Here is a 25725-nt window from a genome sequence, read left to right on the forward strand (position 1 = left end):
TCTCTATTTAATAATTAATTAGTAATTATTAAATAGCGTTTACCTTTTAGATTACCCTTGTAACTTTTTAGGTTACCCTTTCGGGTTTTGATTTCCTTTTATAAGGATTGATCTTTTGTAATAATCCATATCTTTTCTTTATCTGAGAATACATTTGCATATTTTTAGAGCAAATCCTTGCCTCTTCTTGTCTTTTTCTTCTCTACGACAGGTTTTCTATATGTAGGTATTCGAGGGCTTCATGGATTTGATTTGAGTATTTACTCAAATCCTTCTTGGTATCAGAGCCAAATTTGCTATAGCTTGTTTAGTATTTGGAGAAAAAGGAGAACAAGGGTTTGATAGATCAGATCTGGAGTTTTTTTGGGTATTTCTTGAGAAAATAGGGAGTCATTAATTTTCAGAGCAACTTGAGGCCAAACATAATTCACAAATGGATTCAAAAGGTGTCAAAACCCTTGTTTCCATATAAAGTTTGTCCATTTTGGACAACGTTGATCTGGGAGGTAATTTTTTTTGCGCAAAAGGTTGTATGACCCCCTGCATGCACTCTGAGGCAATTTTTTCAAAAAAATATTTAAAAAATAAAAAATGAATGCAACACTATTTTCAGGCATTGCAAGCCATTTTATGACATTGATAACCTCTTTACCGGCCTGCTTCAACTTTTTTTGACACCCAGTGGAGTTTCACAATGCTAATCTTTGTTTTCCCAGGCTTCTGCTCACCTGCGGCCGCCGCGCTGCTGTTGCCTCCGCTCTGTTGCTTACGACCACTACTGTTGCCACTGAGACCACCGCACTGCTGGGACCTCTGTTGCTGAGCCACTATTGTGCCACCCTTATGGCTACCGCTACTCCACCGCTAATGGCTCTGCTACTCTCAAGCTCCTTTGCCTCCTCTACCCACGTGGCATCACCAACACCTGCCACATATTAGGTGTCATGTCAACACCTACCATGTGTTAAGTACCAAGTCATCTTTTTTTGGGTCCAATGCCACATGGATGCCATGGGCAATCTTTTTGTTTTTGCGACGATTAGTAGGTCGTCAATTTTAAAGCAGTAATACTGACATTAGCATGATGTCGACACTGCATCATCCCTCCTACCTGCCCTTTAGGTCCTCTTTTGACATACTATTGGTTTTTTGGTTGTATATTGAGTATACGGAGGTCTTTTTTTGATTTGAAAGAAGTGTTGACAACTTGGTTATGAGATGGAGACAATGGCATAGGAATTTTTGGGTTTTGATGTAGTTTGGTTTCCTGTTTTGGCAGTTAAAGCTAGATGTTTTATTATTCACTCTAGAGAGCATATCTTGAGCATCCCAACTTTGTTTTTTGAAAACATTATATTTTTAGAAAGATGGTTTAGTTCTCTTTCCAAAAATGCTAGTTTATCTTCTAGATTCTGCTCCAAGCTCTTTCTATTATGGTTTTTTCTTTATTGCACTATGGTGGATATCTTGGGTGTTTTAGGTTTGAGGATCATTTTCATGGCATAAGATTTCTTCTTTTGGGTTGTACTATATGTTGTAACAACTCTTTGCCCTTTCTGATCACTGTTGATATCATTTGTAAGCATGTTTATGCAAACACATTGAGATAAAGTGCCACTCCTTGCATTTTCAAGATCTTTCTCATCATTATGACTTATTAATTGCACTACATTATAAAGTGTCATGGGGGGATAATTTTTTTCCTCTTTGCTCCCTCTTCCTTTGTCAAGTGAGTGTCCCTTCTATGACATTAGCATCATGATGTGTTTGTAGTGTCTGCCCCTAGTTTTACATTTTGTTATTATTGTCGAACTCTTTTAGGCCAATTTATGCTTGATGATTAGTACCATTATCTTTCAGTTTATCAAATATTGTTTCACACTTGGTTGATTTTATGATGAGACTACTTAGTACTATTTACTTCATGTATGCATGATTATACCTTGATGTTGTTAGTTACAGTGATTTCAGTTATTTGATGATGTTAGTTAGATGGATTATTATACATATTTTCTTATGGATACTTACCCCATACTACATGTGTATGATGTGTGTGTATGTTTTCTTTATGTATAACGTTTGTGATGTGGTTAAGGAAGGGAGTCGTAGTCACCTGCTAGTCGTGATCTACACGATGCACCAGTTCCTGCCATTGCTTGTTTAGCTTAAAATATATGTGTTTGTACATGCATGAATTTTATGTATATTGCAAGTACTGGATATCGACTTCCCTAAATTACTAGGATGAGCATACCCTATCGCAATATCTCAATGGTAAGAGAGGGGAGATTAATTCTTGAGTCCAAATCCTAAACCTTTAAACCAATTGTCCTAGAAAATTAAGACAAGTATCTGAGATGATTACCTTTCCAAATGTGTTGTATGACATAAATTTGTGATTATAACCTTAGAGTTTGATCTTGTATGTGGTATTTTATGATGGGTTTTTGTATTTCGTCTTATAGTTCTTTGGTGATTTTTCTATTAATTAAGTCAAATTAAAAGATTAATTAATTATTTAATTTGAAGGAAATTATTATGATATTTTCAATATTTAATCATATTTAATTAATTGAAAAATTAATTAAATAAAAGAATTACAGTTTAAAGAGGAAATTATAGTCCTAATTTGAGAGCGTAATAATATTTAATTAATTTAATAATAATATATTTAGGAGATCATTTTTAAATAAATGCTAAATAAATTTATTTTTTAATTGGTAAATGACCGAAGCCTTTTTAATATATTTTATTATAAAATAATTTTTTACATGTCCTTCGTTCAAACGGGCATTGGTAGGAAAGAACAAGGAAACGATAAATAATATTATTACTTAAGTTAATAAATATTATATTAAGAATGCTTCAAAATTTATTAAGAAAGAATAAGCAATTATTTAATAAAGTTTATTTTAATTAAATTGCATCAAGCTTATGCTTGAGATTAGAATATAATAAATTAATTAGAAAGAGAAAGTTAATTAAATTACTAAAGATATTTAAAATTGTATAAAGTATGCATGAAGTTTCGAAAAAGATAATAAAGAGTTAAAACGTTGTGATCAAGGAGTCTTCTCGAGTGATTGCATAATCAATGCCCAAATTTAGGAGAGAACTCCTTATTAACATTTGAGGGTCCATTTTCCAGGGATCAGGGAATTTTGGAGAAGGAAATTTTTAGAGAGAAGGTTTTGAGAGAAGAGATTTCTCTCACAATCTTCGGGTGTTCACGAATTACCATCAGAACTAGGTAGATCCTCGTGTTTATTCACCCATTGATTTACGTTTCTTTGAATTTCCTATCTTCTTCGTGATTGTTGAATTGTTTTTTAGATCTCATTTGTAACGAACCTTTTGATCTTCCATCTAAATGTACTGGTATCATAACATTTTCTCTCTGTATATGTGAGGATTGAAATTATTAGAAACCCTCGTTCTAGAGATGAAAAAAATTAGTTTTAAATTAGGAAGGGTTTGAAATGAAATGGAAATCCTAAATTGAAAATTTGATTGGTTCGTTGTAATTTTCCTATCAGAGTATGGATAGAAATTTTGTTAAAAAATATTATTAAAAACTTTTTTTTTTTTTGGTGGGGGGGGGGGGGGGGCTTATTATTCTGATTCTTATATATATATATATATATATATATATATATATATATATATATATATATATATATAATATAATTTGATGGGGAGGTGTGGCCATCAAACCCCCCACCTCCCATTGTACCCTTGCCACGATAGCACAAGCTGTCGATGACCATTAAAGGCCGCACAACAGCCCTATTACCGCGGTAGTGGACCTGCGGCCATGCATTTGCAAGTTTCGTCTTTTTTTGTAAAGTTTTAAAAAAAAATAAAAAATTATTATTAATTTTATTATTAAGAGTTTATTAATTATTACTTTAAATTATCATTTAATATTAAATTTATTAATTTAATAAATAAATAAATAACGAATGTTAATATAGTTGATTTTATATAATTATTAATTAATTTAATTAAATTTAGTTTAATTAAGTTTAATTAGTAATGGAAATTATTTAATGAAGTTTTAGATTTATTTTATTCTTATTATTAATAATATTGATTTTAGTAAAACTGTAATGAATTTATTTGAAAATCGATAATTATTATTTTAATAATTTAATAAATAATTACCTTTAAAATATTTTAGAATATTTGACTTATAATCAAATAAGGGTAATTGTGCATTTTATTCAAATATAAGAAATGGGTTAATTTGCATGGGTAAACTATGAATCTCACCTACTTGAAACATACATTGAAACAAATACTTAAACCTTACGGTTAACTCAACTATGTATTTTCAAATCAAACCAAACTATGGAATTGCACTATTATCTGTATGTTGTTTATGTTTTGGGTTTGGGTTGACTAGAGTGTTGACTAGTTTTAGGACATCTACCAGAGGCTTGGGAGTTTTGTGTTTGTGATATTATGATGAATTGATCCTGATCTTTTAAACTCAACCATGGTAATGTGTTTGTTATGCTCTATGATGAGTTTGGTTATATTGTTTGTTATTGCTTTTAGTCCTTGTGGGATAACAAGATGAATGTTATGACGTATTTGACTTAAACTCTTTGAGTCTTCAATCACTATTTTTGGGATGCTTTCCAGTTGCTTGTAAAGAACTGATGGGTTATTGTGAATTATCTTTTGATGTTTCCTAGTCACTTTGTATAGGACTAAGGGAAATACTATGATTCTTTAATTTGTGATTTTATTCTTTAATTTGTGATTTTATGAGCTTAGGGTTGGTTATTTATATGTAATGTCGGGAAGTGACTTGCAATGGAGGCTAGGGCCTAAAGTGGCTGCTAGGGTAACCCATTGTAAGTTGTTTAATAAGTGAAAACACTACATTAAAGGGGATTAAAATGAACCTAATAAGAGTCTTTGTCTTTGCTCGCCCATGTCTCGAGTGCTAGTACTGACTAGGATGGGAGTAGAGAGGATGCTTGGTTGCGACCATGCATCGTTATTATGCCTTGTCAGTACACAGGGATACTAGTGCCACATAGAATCACTAGGGGGTCAAGGTCTAGTTAGACTGCTAGGGTAACTCTAGTGTTGATTCGTGTGATGACACTTGCTCGCTTGCATAGTAGATTCCCTATGTGTTTGTGTTTGCCTCTAGGTCTAGATGTCGATTTATCTTGGAACCTTTGAGTTTGATTATTTTTAGGGTTTCTTTGACTTAGATACTACTTTTGATTTTGGGATTAATATCCTATTTGGGACTTTAGACTATCTCCTCAGTGCAATGGGAGTGCACCTTTTTGGGTTACCACGAGGTCGGGTGGTAGTGCTTTGTACTTTTACCATTGAGATCCGTTCATTGATGTCGTGGCTGGAGTTCCTTGTCAGCATTTCATTTCATTCTGTCTTTGTATATTATGATGAATGATTATATTTTTATGATGGATGATTTCACTTAGTGTATTGTACTTTGCTTCATGGATCCGAAAGGGATGATGTAATCTATTTTTATAAATGTATATTCTTTCAACCTTTCATACCTTGTGACATGTACAGTAGATGATTGTGCATTTTGAATTTATTGCTAAGTGGCATTCAAAACAAATGTATATTATTTAAATGGACTTGGACTTGTAATTATTCTTTCATGTGGACGTGGTATTTATTAGACTTAGTATTATTTAAATTTAAATGTTACTCAACATCTTGGGATCCTCAAGGAGTGTAATCTGTTATGTTTTCTTATGAATGATTTTATGTTATTGCTTCCACTATTTTATGTTTACTGTTAAATGTTATCTTTAAAAAAAAATGTTTGGCAAATGTAGTAAAACTTTAGGTTAGTTCTTTTGGATCCCTTGGTGGGGTGTTACAATGTCGATGACTGTGCCTTAATAGGTGTTTATACCTCTTCCTCACTCTTGATGTTCTTGGTTCTTTCTGTTTTGTAGGAGTTATTGGCCCACTTTCCCAATTTCCTATCACCTCACCCTTGTCTGCATTGGGGGGGTTCTTCTATTTTTTCTCATGCTTCCTTGGTTCAATGGAGTGAGCTATGTATTCAATTTCTATTCCTATGTACTAGGCGGATGTAGTGGCTAGGTACTTACGCATTTCAGTTAGATGGATCATTTACCATATAGACACTCTTTTTTTCATTTCTACTTTGGGTGCAACCTTCCATGTTCGTATGATTAGCTCTTCAGGCTTTGTTCATGCCATTTGTATCTTTGAGTTCAGCTGTTTGCCTTTCTATGCCTCTTGATTTGATGCAGATTACAATCTTCTCTACCTAGTTAGGTTATAGTTCAATGGAGGTTCCTCATATCAGCAATTACTTTTGACAGAGCTTTGTAGCTTCTACATGCTTTAGTGATTTTTTTCATGATTGTTCTTTGTTCCTATTTTTTGGAACAATCCTCTAGTTGGAGGCTTTTGCAGTCCTTCACTAGGTTTTCAACTATCTCTTTTTGGAGTAAAGTTTTTCCCACTGGGTTTTCTCTATTTCTTTGTTTCATAGAGATTTGGTTGTGATTGGGTACCTCATCAAGCCTTGTTGTTGGGACCCAAGTTTGCTTTCAAATTTGCATTGTAGTTTACTTGTTCTTTCTGCATTGTTTGTAACTGCATTGTTGCTTATCTTAAGGGGGGGGTGTGGTGCAGAAGCACCCAAATAAAGAATGTACATATGCCAAATAGTCACTATTGAGCGTCAGTTTTGCGTGAGCCAACTGGAGGAGTTTATCTTGGGATTTGTATAGGTCCTTGTGGGCTCAGTTTATCCTATTCTATATTGTTATGGAACATTGTATAAGCCATTTTGGCAAGAGATAAGGATCTAGATATTTCTGTAAGCCGTTTTGGTCTCGTAGGGTCATTTTTCCTATTTTGTAATAATCTAGAATGTTTCGTAGACCATCCTATCAAGTATAAACAGAGTTTTTAGGTTTAGGTTTAGGTCAAGTTTTTGGATATGAAATTACGAGGAGAAGAAATTTGAGCAAGTGTATATACTGTTCATTTGATGAATTAATTAAGAAGAATATTATTATTTATCTCTTTCTGGTGCTGGTTCCTTTTGTTTTTGCTTCCGTTGAGTTTATCTCTACATTAGGGTGTTAGAGAAAAAGGTTAATTTAATTAATTTAATTAAATTAATTAAATTACATTTTCTCCCTTCTTAAAGTTTCACTTTATGTACCTTTTGCATTCTCTAATTAATAATTAATTAGTAATTATTAAATAGCTTTTACCTTTTAGGTTACCCTTTGTAACTTTTCAGGTTACCCTTTTGGGTTTTGGTCTTCTTTTATAAGGATTGATCTTTTGTAATAATCCATATCTTTCCTTTATCTGAGAATATATTTGCATATTTTCAGAGAAAACCCTTTCCTCTTCTTGTCTTTTTCTTCTTTGTGATAGGTTTTCTACATGTTGCGTATTTGCTCAAATCCTTCAGTTAACACTTGAAACAAAGGTGAAAAATGAAGATGAAGGGGTTGGGCTCCATGGTGGGCACTAGAAATGTGCATGATTAAGTGTACCTTGAAATAACACAACACTTCAATACGTTATTAGCTTGTTAGTCCATATACATCAATTCAATCAAAAGATAATCAAAATGAAGCTAACAAAAGCATCCTATTGCTCCCTATCTAAGAGGAGTGTGATTAAGAAATCTAGATTGCCCTCAAATTTAGATCCTAGTTAGTGACAACACAAGATAAAAATGAGCTATTCAAGTTAGTAATGATGCAATTCTAACATGAGAGAATGAAATTTTGATTATTAATTTCCATTATGAAATGAAGTGTGAGCTAATTAGTAGATGCAGTTAATCAATCAAGCTATTGAAATTCTACAACATAACAATGAAATACAACGTGAATGGGCCATTTGAGCTTCAAATCCATTCCTTTTATAGAACTGGAGATGAAATGAGCAATGTAGATTTAAATTTGAGGACTGACTAGGATTTCTCCTTAAGTGATCCATGTGTATCAACCCTCATTGGTTCATTCATAACCACCTTGTCTACTTGTCCCCTTTGCAATGGCATGCATTTTAGAGGATACATTAATTCCTTTTAATTAATTAGTTTAGTCAAGTGTATTTAATTATTCTAAATTAACTCAATAGGCCAATGTAATTAATGAAGATTCATGATCAACTAATGATGATTTGATGCTTGATTGGAGATTCATTGATTTTGATGAATTGCGTAGGTAATTGGGTTGGCATAATTAAGGGGTAGGTCCCAATTTAGAAAAAATAGGGGTTCTAGTCCACCTGCCCACTTGAGGATGATGATTGGAAAATGATTAAATTAAAATTTGTTGGACTAGCTTTGGTTTAATCTAAGTGGAGATATGATTTCGACTAAGTGAATAAGATAAAGGGGGGTCACCTATACACTTATACAATTTGGTCTTGTGATCATTCACATCGTATTGAATGATCGAGGAGTGAGATATGCATTTATGCTCTGGGAAGAGGTGATGCCAACATGATGGTTTCATGAACGTGAGAGTATCAAGGCATTTATAATAAAATTGGGGATTGTAGAAGGATCTGGAAGCTCAAGTAAAGGTTAAATTCATAAGGCAACCTTGCTGGAAATCTCATTTGTAATGCAACTAAATTTAGAAACATAGTTGACTGGAGGGATTCATGATGGAGGAATTTTTTCCCCTCAAGACATTGCAAACTCAACATCCTTTCTATGAGGAAATATCAAGGAGAAGGTTGAAGGGCATCTTTTGGCATAAAATATCAGGTTTCTGTAGATAATGGAGGCATTGTTTGGGGCATATTTTATCTAGACAAACTACCTAGATACCAAGTGAATGTTGACATATCATCTATGCTCATGCCCTGAGCTATGCAATTAGGTAGTAGAGAGGAGATATTGTGGTAATGAGGGTGGTAGTGAAGGAAGAATGGTTGGGAGGCATAACCCCTGTAAGGAAACTTGGCAACAGAGAATATAACCATTTCCACATAACCCATAATAGATCTGAAATAAACATGGAATTAAAATCCACATGCAAGAGAATAGACAACATACCCACAAAATTGTGACACAAGATATATCCTAGGAAACCCTTATTGAGGGAAAAACCCAGCCTCCAAAAGCATCCATCATCATGTATTATTCAGCAAAAATATCATTGCCATACAACCATGGAAGCCTTCATGGCCATAGCCACAACTGAGCAAACTATGTGAACAAGCATGAATCCACACATCCCATGCCATGCTTTCAACCTTCACAAATGCTCCCTTGGCTAACCTGTCAAGCCTTGTCCCGCTCAACTCTTGCCTTTTATCTTCTTGTCACTCTCTCTCTACAACAACTATCCTTGTGGCTGCTTATATAGTAGCAAGTCCCACAAAACCACCAAGTGGTATTACATAAACCATGTGCTAAAACCATGTGCTACCTAACCCACTGACCCCACATTTAATATTGGGCATTTAATTCTTTTCTCCAATATTAAATAATTACATAAAATATTTTTACAATGTTACAATACAACTCATCAAGAATATTTCATTGGAATCTTTACATGTTGCACGTCCATCTAGGTACAACATTACATAATAAAAAATAAAATAATAAAATAACAATATCATGCAATGTGTGCAACACCCATTATCTCAACAATCTCCCACTTGTTGTATGCATTGCATAGGGTCAATCCGTAGCCACATAAATGAACAAGGGAACAATCCCTCCCAGCACATCCACCATCATGGATCAAAATACACCAAGTGCTCCATCCTGGTACCTGGAACAAAATCAAAGTATCCAACATCTCAAACATGAATGATCTCACCTCCTATTGTGCCACTCCCACTGGACATACATAGAAGCCATCCAAAGAGAAAACCACCCAAGCTGTCGCATTAGAAGATCATAAAATCTTGTACCAACTGAAATTCCAAGCACAAAAAAAAACCTGATCCAAAGGTAATCACATGTATCCGTAGTTGTCAAAACATCCATAGCTGAAATAACACCCACAACAAAGTGCCAAACCCATCCAACTATCCATACCTCAAAGGTATAACAAGTGAATCTCATATCACCGACATATTCAATCTGCAACCTGCAATCACAAGCCTCAAGAGCAATACCTGCCACATATATACCAAGAAGCTCCCACTGCAAAAGATAATGTCAAATCTATAACCAATCTACTCACAACATCTCAAAGAAGTGAATCCATGTAGTATCAAGGACATCCACAATACATAAATTAATATCCTGCAAGAACAACTCTCATAACAAGTCTCCAATGCTCTCCCAAGTTCACCACAACCAACAGAGGAAAGAGATAAAGGAATAACCATGTCATCTCTCACATGACATACATGAGCACAAACCAGTGATCACAATCTCTAACCAATTTCAAATCCAATGTAAGCAAAACTGAACATCCAGGAAGATAACCAAGATCAAAGAAACCATGCAAATCATAACCTGTATCATGTCCTTCTACACACACCTCTAGATGTAAACTGTACAAGTATATCTCCTCCATAAAACCCCAACAAGAAGCCTCAACAACACCCAAACCATACCATATAACTAATCATGGATGTAAGCCTCTCACAAGAAGATCAAACTCAATAAACCATTCCTAGTCCAAGGAATATGCCCAATATAAAACCATCTCCCAAACTCAACCATCATAACAACATATGCACATGGAGATAACCAATACTTAACCATCTCTCAAATGAACCCTCTAGAACTAACTCATGTACCATAGCTCAAGATCTATATCCATGAAAGACAAGCATAAATATAATGCAACTGAGAGAAATAATGGGCTATACCTCTCAAGTAGCAAACTGCCGAGTAGACCAAGAGTGGGGAATGAGAATGCTCATCAAGATACCCAAGTGTTCAACCAAGACTCATCTAAGAACAATCTCCTCTCAAGTCCATATCAGGTGACTGCCCCTCGAACTTTCTGCTGAAACCATCAACCGTCCCAACAAATACTTCTCTAATCCAAGAGAAATCAACATCACCACCGTCTCTAAGTATCCATGAGCACCTGTAACCAATCAATCTATGCCAACTCCAAATGTAACATAACAATATCATGAAGTATCCAGCTTATGATCAGTGTACTCAATACCAAGAAACTAAACCAAGATCAATGTCAAAGTTCCAACCATGGCCTTAGGAACATAAACATGACAACATGATCTTACCATCTCAACTAAAGAGACAACATGCTCCATATGAACACACCATAACATGTCACAACTCTAAACGTGTATCAAGAGTATACCATGACATAATAATGAAACCATCCTCATACCAAGGATAACATGCCAAATAAAAGCATAAACCACACCTTTTCCAAGAACCCTGTGAGTCCTCAAGATGCAACCATCTCCATACACCATGAAGAAAACCATCTGCACATATCAGGAAGAACCATCTCCATACACCATGAAGATAACTAAGAACTCCATGAGTCCTCAAGATCTAACCATCTTCACACACCATGAAGATAACAAGTGCACCATGCAAATGTCAAAGACGCTTCTGCAGCAACAAGATCTAAGACAAACCTCCAACATCTGCAAATACTCAATAAATATATCAATGCCAACAACTCCCACTCAATTGTGGTACCAAGTCACCTATGGCATCATAAAATCCATCTCCTATATGAAGATCCCAACTAAACCAGGAACTAATCTTGCATTGTCACCCCATCACTGTCACAAGCTCCTACTAAACCATGTATCCAAGCTATCCATGACATAATGATGAAAAAATTCATCCTCTAACCATGAGAATCAACCAAGGCATTAAACCATCAAAGAACTCAAAGTGCACATCATGAGCTCCTCAAAAGAAACTAAATAACCATGATCCTCTACCAAGAAGATATACCACCATAACCAAATCAGAAATCCAAGCTAATGAACATCAAGGATGTACCTGTATAACCAATCATGTCATGCCAAAATCTATGACACCATGATCACATCCATGAACCGAGCATCTGGCTCTCAAAGTGTCCAACCTGTTAGTATAAAATAGTCAACCACAATCCTCCACCATGACTGTACCTGGTAACAACATCTCATCCCTTTTACATGAAGAAAATAGTAAATCATGTGACTTAGGGCATAGACAACCCAAAACCAAGCCACCAATCTGAATATGCATCAATAATGAAAGATCAATGGGCAAAGACAACCCATAACCAAGCCATAAATGCAACCTTTAAGTATAGACTGCTTACAACACTACACAACTTGTAGACCCAACAAGTCATCATGCATATCCAAACCAAACACTGATAACCATATCATCATGAGACCAATCTGAAATATGAACTGAGTATACAATGACACCAAATCTTAAATCTCCAATGCCATAAACTCACAATGTTACCATAGTCAAAATATACCTATAAACTGTTCAGATCAATATATCAACAAATAAATCATGCCAAACTTACACCAAATCTGAACCAATGTGTAGAGCTCTCCAAGAGCTTTCCGTTGACTACTCGAAGTCCAAAATCCGACTCCGTATGCCCAAGTTATGTCCTAATCTGTGCTCAACATAAATAACATCTGACTTTAGGGCTCTTAAAACCTGACAAAATTTCAAAATCATAGAACCAAACCTACACCATCTTGTAGTGCTCTGAATTAGCTTTCCAACGCCTGTAAGAACTCTGAAATCCGATATTCTGAGAGAAAGTTATGGCCGTTTTACTAAAACAGTCTTTTTACCATTTTCAACATGATTTTTCATTTTTAATTTTTTTTCAGTGACGAAAATTCTGACGGGATTAAATTTGACGGCCATCATGGGCTGAAACCAAAAAACTCTTTCATTTCCTCTGAACATGGCCAAACTAGGGCATATTATATATCAAAATTTATGGAAACGTTGACCCGGATCCAATGGTGAGGTCTGTTTTTACCCAGGAGGTCATTTCTGCATGTTACCTCCCAAAACTCTTATTTTAAATGAAACATCTGAAAAAATCCTTTTGTCCAAAAAATTTCACATGCCCAAAATATTTTAACATCCCATCATAACAACAAATCCAAAACCCTCGGATCTACAATAAATCATTCATATATCTTACCCTTTTTATCCTCTCATGCATTCCCATGGATTCAATCTAGGGTTACAATAATAAAACCATAGCTTTGATACCACTTGTAAGGAAACTTGGCAACAAAGAATATAACAATTTCCACATAACCCATAATAGATCTGAAATAAACACGGAAATTAAATCCACATGCAAGAGAATAGACAACATACCCACAAAATTGTGACACAAGATATACCTTGGGAAACCCTTATTGAGGGAAAAACCCAGCCTCCAAAAGCATCCATCATCATGTATTATTCAGCAAAAATACCATTGCCATACAACCATGGAAGCCTTCATGGCCATAGCCACAACTGAGCAAACTATGTGAACAAACATGAATCCACACATCCCATGCCATGCTTTCAACCTTCACAAATGCTCCCTTGGCTAACTTGTCAAGCCTTGTCCCGCTCGACTCTTGCCTTTTATCTTCTTGTCACTCTCTCTCTACAACAACTACCCTTGTGGCTGCTTATATAGTAGCAAGTCCCACAAAACCACCAAGTGGTATTACATAAACCATGTGCTAAAACCATGTGCTACCTAACCCACTGACCCCACATTTAATATTGGGCATTTAATTCTTTTCCCCAATATTAAATAATTACATAAAATATTTTCACAATGTTACAATACAACTCATCAAGAATATTTCATGAGAATCTTTACATGTTGCACGTCCATCTAGGTACAACATTACATAATAAAAAAAAAAAAAATAAAATAACAATATTATGCAATGTGTGCAACACCCATTATCTCAACAACCCCCATACTAGAACATGTTGAACTAGGGCTTGGCTTCTTGGTTGACAAGGATGGGTTGCGGCCATTGATTGGATTGGGGGATGCAATCTAATTATTTATATATGGAGGTCAACTTGTGATGCAGTGGAGTGAGGAGCACAAGGCCGAGGGTGGGATGATATTTCAGGATGACTTGACGATGGAGACCAAAAAAACATTGTTTTGTAAAAGGTGGCTTGGAATGAGGTGTTGTCAACTTGGTTTATGTTGGTCTTTTGATGGTGCAAGGGTTAATTATTAAAAGTTTAGGATGTATGTAGCCCATAGTTGCTTGTCCAAACTTTGAGTATTGGACATTTGCATTTCTTGTTTATAACATATATGCAAATACAAGGGTTGTTATGGTGGTCTAGTTTTGTTAGAAGGATAGGAGTAGTTGATGTTATTGGCATTGTGTCCAACTGACACTTTTGATAAAAAGAACTATAATTATAACCTAAATTTTTATTAATAAAATATAATCATTACCAATCAAAAAATTTAAATTTGTAATGCCATTAATGAATTTTTTATTTTTTTATTATGTTGAGTATATATAGAGACAAATTGAATTTAGCTAAGACCTATATATATTTCAAGATGTATTTTTGAAAAATAATATAAATTTTCAAACCATCCCATTATATTGATTAGATCTATTTGATTTATTAAGCACTCACGCATATCAAATCTTGTTAATGAATGTTTTAACTCGACACCTTTGAAAAAGGTCATTGGCTATTAGAAATAGCCAAGAACATTTCTTACATATATTTCAGCGTGTATGTTACAAAAATTGGAAATCGCGATTATGTTGGCGTTTAAATACCCTATTCATTTTCATTTTCTGGTGTAGATATTTCCTATCCTAATAGAAGCAGGCAACAGAGCGTTTATTGTAGCAAGGGAAACAGCAGCAGGCCTCAGCGATCCGTTGCAGCTAAAACGAATGGTCAGTTTCCTTAGTAAACCCTTGTTTTTGGGAGATAAAATCAATAACCATCACAAAATTCAGAACATTATCAATTATTTGATGCTGAAAAATATGGAGTTCATGACAGCCGCTGAAAAATAAGATGGTCTTAAATGTCAAAGGGAGTAATTAATCTCGCTGTGTATTATAATTTGGCTGCCCCTCATTATCATAGAAACAGGTTTCAGATTTAATGAGATGGAATGATGTTGAATTATAACTCAATTTGTTTTATAAGAGATTTAATGTGGGTTGCCCGTAAATCTCTTAAACTTCGATCCATTAACAGATTTCTTATAATCTCAGAGATTTTATATTTCGTCTAGGAAGTCTTATCAGCCATCATAATCACTTACTGGAGTGTTCGCAATCTTTTGGCCGGCTTTTGATAGTTTGGGAAAAGGTTTTTACATTTTATCGTGTAAATGAGCTGTGGTCTTTATTAGTAGAAAGTCCCCACAAATTTAGAATGATGCCTATATTGTTATCTGAATCATGGAACTTTGATCTTTAGTTTCGGTAAATGCCATAAAATGTTCTATGGTCCTTACTTGGCAATTGAATCATACGAATTTGTTTAGACTTTAAATATCCCTTCAACTTTTATGTAATTGATTATTCAGGGTTATCAATCCATAAACATTCCGATTTTCTTTGAAATATTCTGTAGGTTGTAGCCAAGTTTTAGAGTGCCGGGTGGTTTGTTTGTGACATCCCACTTTTGAGTCCTAGCGGGTCTGTACAGGACAGAGAAATTGAAGCAGTATGCACGTTGCAGGGGAGTGTTGGAGGTAGCAATCCACACTGTTTAAAATGTTGAACTGTATCAGGCTGTAATAAACTGAAATCTGTTTTTTCCTCTCAATTTAATTTTCAAGGATTTGCTTTTTATGATTAAATCTAATTGTTAATTACATTGTGTTCTCCATGACATACTGAATAAAACTGGATGAGTAATGCACATTAAAGAACAATCTTATTACCACGTGGTAACTCAACCTTATAAGCAACCTCTCCAACTCGCTTGAGAACTTTGTAAGGTCCGTAAATAGAGGTTTGAGCTTCTCAGCTCCCCCCCTTTAAAGGTGCTCTGTTGATAGGGCTGTAAGCGTAGGAAAACCATGTTATCCACCTCAAATACCCTCTCGGTCCTATGCCGTCAGTGTGCATCTTCTGCTGATCCTGTGCATGCTGTAAGTTCTCCCTAAGAGAACTCATGATATCCTGGTTCTCCTGTAATCAATCTTGTGCCAAGAAACTCTGTTGTCACTCAAAGCCAGATCAACAAAAGATAATGCATTGTAGCCATAAAGAGCTCTACAAGGAGACATATCAATGGACATGTGGTCCGTAGTATTATAGCAATACTTGCCCAAATACAACCAACACACCCATGCCTTTTGCTGCCCCGACACATAGTTACACAGAGACCCCTCAATCCACCTATTAACTATCTCTGTTTGCCCATCCATCTGAGGGTGGTAGTTGGTACTAGGTGTCAACTTTGTGCCCGTGAGCCTAAAAAGTTCCTACCAAAAGGAACTTAAGGATCTGGTGTCCTTGTCACTCACTATGGTCTCAGGGAGACCATGGAGTCTGAACACCTCCCTGAAGAATAGCTTAGCTACCTGGGATGCTATGAAATCAACTACAATCAGAAAGAAGTGAGCATATTTAGTCACCTTGTCCACCACAACGTAAATACAATCCTTCCGTTGCACTCGAGGAAGACCTATAATGAAGTCCATAGAGAGTCTCGTCCACTTTTGTTCCAGTATAGGCAAGGGCTGCAGCAAACCAGTTGGGAAAGTATGCTCTGTCTTGTTCTACTGGCAAGTCATGCATTCACGAACATGGCGCAAGACATCATCCTTGAGACCCTTCCAAGAGAATCTCTCTCGTACCGCTCTATATGTCTTACCATAACTGGGGTGCCCTACTATAGGAGTATCATGGAGGGCATGCAAAATCTGTCCCTTTAACTATGATTTAGGAACAAAGTAGACTTTGTTTTTGTAGTAGATGACATCATCAATCACCCTGTATTTATTATCTTGTACCAATCCATTTATGATCTCACAAGCATGCTGATTTTTGGAATACTCAACTAAAAGTTGAGCCTTCCAATCTGCTGAAATCTCACTCAATGAACATAGAGTCAACAAGTGATGGTTTCCTAGAAGGTGCATCAACAACAATATTTTTCTTCCCTTTAATAAATTCTATGTCAAAATCATAGGCTTGAACCTTGCTTACTCACATTTGTTGATGATCATTGAGCTCTTTTTGATCAAGGAAATATTTTAGACTATTGTGGTCAGTTCTTACCACAAATGAACACATGAATGCAAAGTATAAACTAGAATTAAAATGCGTCCACTTCATATGCCATGACATCTGCAATTGTCCTTTAATGACTAAGATAATCACTATGTCGGTCTTCTCATTTCTTTTTGAAGTCACCCAACTTTTCAATTGGAGTTGAACAAGAATAACGATTATTGTAAGATTAATGATATTGTGGGCCACACAAACACATATGAGACGAAACCACTACAGTAAATTGAGCACTATTAACTTATGCCCAAGTGGATATAAAACTTAAACGGCTTGAGCACATTTGTTGCTCAAAAAAGACATCATAAATGATGAATAAATCAAGGAATATTTTAAGAACACACGATATAGAAATAATTGAAAGGTTAAAGAAAACATATCTAAGCCATAGCAACGACATGTTTTCAGATATGATCGCTAACATGTGTGTTTGGTATGTTAAGTTTGTAGCTTTAGTTGCATTGATTCGATCATGAGATACATTGTTAATGGTAAATCATCATTTAGACAAATATTCTTATATATATAATATATTATATATGTATATCATATATATTATATTATATATATAATATAATATATATAATTATATGGTTATTTATATTATTGTTAATATATTATTATTATCTAATGATAATTAACCATAGAGACATGTCTCCTCTCATATTTATAAGTCTTCAAATTTGTTTTTGGAACACACCAATAACAATGACAATGTTATTACATTTGTAGAAAAACGAACCTAGATATTTCAACATGGTATTAGAGCCTAGTTGCATATGTAATGAAATAAATATATAATCGAAACAAAGGATAGATAAGAGTTTTGAAGGATAGATAAAACAAACATTGCCAATGGAATATAATGGGAAGATAGACATTGACTAGAAAGAAGAAAGGACTGAGCATTCAACAACAAATGTCGGGTATCATACAGTCGACAATCCAGCCAAAATCGCTTAGCAGAGGTAATTTGTGAAGAGGAATGGGTCGACTCCCCATCGCACAATATCGATAGAAAAGAATGCACTCTCCGTATTGAACTCGAGGATTTTCACACATTACCATAGGAATAATTAGTACAATATAATTCAAATATTATATTTACACCACTCAGTGAGACATGGAAAATTGACAGCACAGTTGATAATAATGAGGAGGAAACTCAATAGCAAATAAGAGTTAATGAAATACATACTCCACAAACAAAACAAAATGGGTGGAAAAGAAGATGTCAACTCAGCAAACCTGGAGATATACATACGCCATGGGAAGATGAGGGGAAATCATTCGAAAAACATACCTTAATCACATTGATTACTTGAGCCATTAAATCATTATTTTTAATTATATTATGATACCAACGCCCAGGATATTTCATATACCAATGAAATATATTTCATAGACAAATGTGGAGTACCTGGATATACTTCAAAGAAGTTCGATCATTTAGCTCAATACAAATATGCATTGGAATATTCAAACATAGCGAAGGAACACAGATTCAGCATTCATAATATGTACCATCAACAAATTGACCAATTCCATCAACAAGGAACGTGATATACATCTGGTTGACAAATAGTAAGGAGTTCTACCTCTAGTCATCGTGAATAAAGGGATAATATACCCCTCATTACATGCTCACATTAGTCCATTCAACAATTACAAAGTCAGGATGAGTCCATTCTAATATCACAAAGGAATCATAAATAAACATTATTCCTCACCAGATAAGATCTTCCATAGCAGAGGATGAATCACAATGAAGGGATAGAACATACAATGTAAGAAGAATGTTTTTTTTAATAAGTATAAATAATAAACAAGCCTATGCAAGTAAGGAAGAACCAAGGCATTGAATAAGGAGGCTTCGATCGGGGATGAGATTCACCTACTCATGGAATCACCAGTGATAAGATAATGCATCCAAGAAGGAGTGAATAACACGGGTAGAGCTATAAGTGTACATTTGAGATCACTCAAGAGTGATACTGAATCAAAGGAAAATATAAATATTGTGATGAAATAAGGAATGAAAGATATATACATTGCCATTAGAAGGGGAAAACATATCATTGTGTTGGGAGAATTATTAGAAATCGTAGCACAAGACCAAGGTTAGCGCACTGAGTATAGCGGTGATAATATTGTGTCATCTATAAAGGACCTAAAATATATGGGAGCAAAGGCGCCAAATAGAAATATTTAGAAGAAGCAACATTCACATGCACTAAAAGAAGAAAATTGAACAAATATCCATGTGGCTAAGTAAGAAGGATCGAAGTTGTTGCTTGAAGGAAATTATTGAAACATATATTGGTGTTACTAAAGGGAACATATCCTAAGTTATTTCATTATGTTTTATTATTGTTAGCCAAGTTCTACGTGCCACCACCCCACCTTCGAAGACTCCACCATGCATGCCTTGAATGACTTCATTGTGGTGTATTAAACAAGTTAGGTGTAGCTCATAGAGAAGGCCTTGGCCCACACATGTCCTAAAGACTTCTATTTGCACACGTAACCAAGCACAAAGTTTAATACGCATAATGATGTAGGATCCAATTTTTATCTGGAGTATTCCTCTAAAATTAGGAGCACATAATATATTATCAGTATTAAGGTTGAAGTTTGGCTGTATTTTTGGTTTCTTATAGTAGGCATCCACTTGGTTGTTTAGTTAGCAAAGTAGTTTGGCAATCGTTTAGTGCAAGAGATATTGACCATATAAAATATTTTACATAACGTGCATTTTTACCTTCTATATGCCAAAGCATAGGAATAACCTCAGAGTTGGGCTTCCTTTTATTCAAGTCCTGGTTCGTGTTGAAGCTTGTGTGCTGAAACACATTCAGTTTGGAAATGTGGTGATGAAGAATAGGGGGAAATTAATATCTATAGCTGATCAATTGTAATCCTCAACCATGATGTGGCTCCTTTGAGTAAATATTGAAATTGATATATGTTATGAAGGCAGTTTGGTAAGATGGGAATTATATCACTCGTCAAACCATTGAGTAGATGGATAATCAACGACATAGATAGATAATTGTACTCATCAGAGAACCAATGTAATACCAAGAATATCTCAGAATTGACAATCTACAAATATCAACTAGCAAGGAGACACGATAATTGATGGAAATGGCATTTAGAGTATTTGTAATTTCTTAGCATGCATTAAGGAAAGAATATGCTACAATTCATAATTATGATGAGATGTGTTGGACATTGTATATAAATCAATCTAATTAGTAGCCATAATGAAAAGAAGTGATTACTAAAGGGTATAAGACATGATTTCTTACATGTGACATAAGAGGGCGTTCACGTCACTCAACTAGGGATCACAACGTGGACACTCTAAAGAAGCAAACAAATGGAAGGTGAGCCATGCAAGCAATCAAGCAAGATGGAAGTTTTATTAAAGCAGAAAGATTGGGGCTCTTATTGTTAGAGGCATGAGTTTGTGTATATTCTATTATCTCATGTCGAGGTGGAGGAGAGATACTTGCTATCAAAAGATGTTATCCCTATGATTTTATAAGACTATATACTAGTCTACCCTAGTTTAGAATATACCACTTTGAGCAAGTGTATGCATCTTTTATAGATCATATTTAAAAGTGAAGGAACAATATGTGAGTTGATTAAGGGATGATTTCATTAAGAGGAAAATAAGTTATTGGCCATCTCAAAAAGATGAGGGAATTTTACATTGTGGGGGGGGGGGGGGGGGGGTGGTGGTGGATAAGCCTTAACCAATGTTTCATCCCCCATGGGAGGCATTTTTTTGATGTGATGAGCCTTCTCTGGATTCATTACTATCAGGATGTTGATGTACAAATAAGTATTAATTATTCGTAAGTATTACATTTATCTACTCATTATAGTCTCTCTATCATGTGCATTTTTATATGTACTAAACGAGTTATTTTTCTCGATCTTTTCCTTTGTATTTGAAGTTGATCTTGCAGGAAAAGAAGAATGGTACATTAGGCAGCTTATGACAGTAGCTTCAAAGAAGTTGTGATCATGCTAGATAAAGTGAGGCTCTTGAAGCAAATATCTTTGATGATTGAGATTATAAGTATCCTTGTACAATAAGAGGGAGTATGACCCTTCTTTAAAGGCAACGCAGGAGCTTAGAAGTGATACTCAAAGGGAGTCCTAGAAATACATGTGTGTGATTGCATGATTTTGATGGGCCTACTCCTGTGTACATCATGAGGAAGTAATGACTTATCACCAAAAAATCGGAAGATTTATATGAGATTTAGAGGGTGTCCGATAGGCATCTTTGGGCGAAGAGGGCCTCCAAGGGAGTAACTACAGGACTTGACTTCTCTGGATCATTGTTCAGAGGGAGAATTTTGAGGTGCAATCCCTTGTGAATGATATCTTCTCTATGAGGGAGAAGTTCTAAGTGAAATTCCTTGTAATACATTCTTCTCTGTGAGAGAAGTTGAGGTGAAAGCCCTTGTTCTACCCTTTGACTTTGCTCATGGTGGTTACTATTTTGTATATGTGGATTATGTCATGAAAGGTGATTATCTTTCGTTGATATATAATATATATTTGGAGGGTTGCTATTCTAAGGTGACGATCTTATCAATAGTTTGACCTGTTATCATGACAAACTACATTAAGTTGCTGTCCCAGAGTACCGGTAGTCATGATAACGAATGTATCATGATCAAACTACATTAACTTGCTGTCCCAAAGTGCCAAAGATCATGACACTTGTTATGATAGAGTTCATGACATGTTGATTACTAGTTATCTAGTTGACTTCATTACGTTGTTGTCTCAGAGTGCCATAAATCAGATAACTCATATTCTACTAGGATATAACATATTCTTTTGGTAGTCATCAAGGATTTGATGCCAGTGCACATACCAAAAGAATATAAATATGATGAATATCATATGATTGATATTTCTTGTTGAAACATACTTTGGATTATATTGAACGATAACATCTAAGTTGATGGATATATGTTGATATCCTTAAATATGCCATTCCAGGAATATCATACTAAGATGATATCTCTTCATATACTTGAGAGTATAATGTGTTTTGTAACAATCCTCCATAGCTAAGAGGGAGTGTTAAGTTTGTAGCTTTAGTCAGATTGATTCGATCATGAGATACATTGTTGATGGTAAATCATCATTTAGACAAATTTTCTTATATATATATAATATAATATATTATATATATAATTATATGGTTATTGATATTATTGTCAATATATTATTATTATCTAATAATGATTAACCATAGAGACATGTCTCTAAACGAGACATGTCTCTAAACGAGACATGTCTCTTCTCATATTTATAAGTCTTCAAATTTGCATTTGGAACACACCAATAACATTGGTAGTGTTATTACATTTGCAGAAAACAATCCTAGATATTTCAACATGGTAGTGAAACAAAAGTAAAGATTTTCCAATTCTTTCCTACTCTTTTACAACAATAAAGAAAAACAAGAGGACTTCGAGTGCTGCTGAAATCCTTCTCAGAGCTGCATGATCTCTGTATGCAAGTGGACCTAGCTATGTCCAAAAACTCCCACATATCTTCCATGGTCTTCTTCAAACATTCTATGAAAATTCCCAACCATTATGAAACTTGCTTATTCCTCTCCGGTTGATGCTGAAGATGAATGACAACAGCTTACCATAATTGACGACTTAAGAAAGAAAGAAAATCATGCATACTATAATCGCTTAATGCTCTTTGTAGTGGTATAATGGAAGGCCAAAATTTACATGATGATCAAAAAATGTAGATAGAAATGGGAGCTTCATTATTGAAGAGAAGAATCTTGACCTCAATGGTCATCCTTTGCTATTACTAGTGGACCCTTATAAAAAAATGAGACTAGAGACCATGTAGAAACTATCATGGATTAGCACAGAGTCCATCGAACTGAGGTAAAGTAGAGTCACAGAATCATTTGAGAGCACATATTGTACATATTGGAAATGTATATATAGAATAACTCAAGCATTGAATACTATGATCTGGTTCACAAACATAAATCTAATATAGATAAAATGAACATACAAGGATCGCTTGAATAAGGACGAAAGAAAATACTATGAAGCGAAGACAAGATTGTTCTAGAAAAAAGAGGACTTCCTAAATTACTGTTATCAATTAGGCTTTGATACCCTATTGGGTTTTAGCCTGGAAAATAGATAAACAACAATAAAGAAAAGAGCTAAACCAAATACAATTAACACTAGAAATACCTTGGGAAAACCCTTGTAGAATTAAGGGTAAACCCAACCACACAACAAAGTATCATTTTATAATGTTTATTTTCTGGATTAGATTGTGTAGAGATTTTTCATCAACGTTTCGAATCACACTACGTGATCCATCATCAGGAAGAGAGAGCAAGAGATGTCAAGAGATGGCATAATTTGACATCTCTTGCTCTCTCTTCCTGATGATGGATCACGTAGTGTGATTCGAAACGTTGATGAAAAATCTCTACACAATCTAATCCAGAAAATAAACATTATAAATCATGGATTGTGGAAATCTGATTGCATTAAAAGTATCATTTTATTGATCATAAAAGTTTAGGTGTACAATGCCTTTCACTAGATGTGATATATATAACTCAAGAGAGACTCTTCACTTTACAATGAAGGGTCTCTTGAAATTTCCAAAAATATAACTTTTATTACAAACATAACTCTTCATATTAGCATGCCTTAACGCATGATGAATGACACGTCATTATAATTTAATATTACAATTATCATAAACGTCCTTTTTAGTTGAAGGTGACTATAACGGAATCAACACCTAGAGATAAAGATTTCTAACATAGCTACAAACTCCAACAAATAATACAATTGTAGAACTGTATAAACAGTAAAGTATTAAGTCAAGTAATTTCAAGTTATCAAATTTCTATCTTTGATCCAAATTTCCTTAACAATGTTTAGTGATTACTATCCAAAAGATGGCAAGGGGTAAGTTAATTAATATGAACAAAAGTGCGAGTGAGGAACTTTAATCTTTGGGAGGACGATAAGGGTGGCTTTAGAAGAGTGGAATGACTATGGTTTCCTCGCTAGTTATACCCTCTCATGTGAATGTCAAAGGGCCACGTAAGGCCAAGAGGGATGCCATCCAGTCTTGAGACTAGGATAGAGGATTGATTAAGGTACCCTAATATGCCCCTTATCCTAGCTCTTTTATGGTTGAACTCTAACAAATTAAATATATCATATGATTAAATTAATGTTTCGAACCCGAGTTGAAATGCTATATGCTTTTAATGTTTGTAATAAGGAAGATCTATTTCAATGTTTTTTTGACATGTTGTAGGATCTCAACTAGGTATATGATGTTACTAATTCTATTTTAATTCTTGCTTTACTTGGAATTTGTGATTTAGGAAAAAAAGGGCATCTACAAGACAGGAGGTTACATGTGGTATTGAAGCAACAATCCTACCAACTTGAGGGACGAGGGCTTTAGAGAGGGAAAGGAAGAAAATTACAGTAGGCAAAGACAACACAAAGGGTGAACAAATGAAACAAGAATTTAATGTCTTTGTGGAATAAATAACATAAACCCTACAAAATATAATTGCCAACATAAGCACTCTTAGACGTAACTAGAGTAATGAAAGAGATATCACTCCTTGCAAATCTAAAAGTGATAATGGATTCACCTTAGGATCAAACCCAAGGACCACTAGCCCTCCCTTCTTAACAAGGGAAGGACTAACAAGAGGAAATAGGGAAATTAACACACCCAATCCCAATATGAATGAAATTATCCAAGCATATGCAAGGCATGATACTAAAGTCAAGAAAAGCATCCCATTTATGGTATAGTTTGAGGTTGAGGCAAGAAGGAATCATAGAAAAGAGAGGGTTCAAACTAATCAAGATTTGCAACACAATGTAGGAAGGTTGACCTTTCCTAATTTTGATGGGTCAAAAAAATCACGACCTGTGCATGGATCCAAAAACTAGAGACCCACATGACCCTTAGCCCCATGTTATAGGAAGATGTTATTACACTCTCCATATTGCATCTAGAAGGTGTTGTCATGATTGGTGGCACTATGCTTAATCACCCAAGTAATTGAAGCATAAAGACTTAGAGGCCTTCAAAAAAATACTCATTGAGAAGTTAACACAAAAAATCCCCAAAGATATTAAAAATAATCAACAATGATAAGGGTTTAAGGAACCCTTGGAGATTATATGATGGAGTACCAAATATTAGCTATCGCGGTTCCCAAAATATTGAAGGAATGGTTTGCTTGCCTATTTAATGGATTGTTAAAAACCACAAATGGCCTAGTAAGTGCCTTGGACCTTACCACATTCCAAGAAGTATCCCTGAAAGCTACTTGGCTTGATTTTGCCAAAGCGAAGGAAAAAGATCAATCCAATAAGATGAGATTGAGAGATAGGC

The 25725-nt window shown here is 34.9% G+C and overlaps 1 protein-coding gene across 2 annotated transcripts in view; it reads left to right on the forward strand.

The window, feature by feature from the left end:
• Nucleotides 1-14675: 14675 nt before the first annotated feature.
• LOC149533474 (Golgi apparatus membrane protein-like protein ECHIDNA) overlaps nt 14676-25725 on the forward strand; it is a 45380-nt gene continuing 34330 nt past the window's right edge. Inside the window, exon 1 of one of the 2 annotated variants that reach the window (XM_089802954.1) lies at nt 14676-14901. In XM_089802954.1, coding sequence (XP_089659080.1) covers nt 14899-14901 — 3 coding nt within the window. In that variant the 5' untranslated portion in view covers nt 14676-14898. The remainder of the gene's footprint in view (nt 14902-25725) is intronic. The other variant, XM_089802952.1, reaches the window with a different exon arrangement.

This window comes from Cupressus sempervirens, chromosome 10 (assembly GCF_028749045.1).
Source record: "Cupressus sempervirens isolate cs-2001-9-10 chromosome 10, ASM2874904v1, whole genome shotgun sequence".
NCBI classification, from domain to species: domain Eukaryota; kingdom Viridiplantae; phylum Streptophyta; class Pinopsida; order Cupressales; family Cupressaceae; genus Cupressus; species Cupressus sempervirens.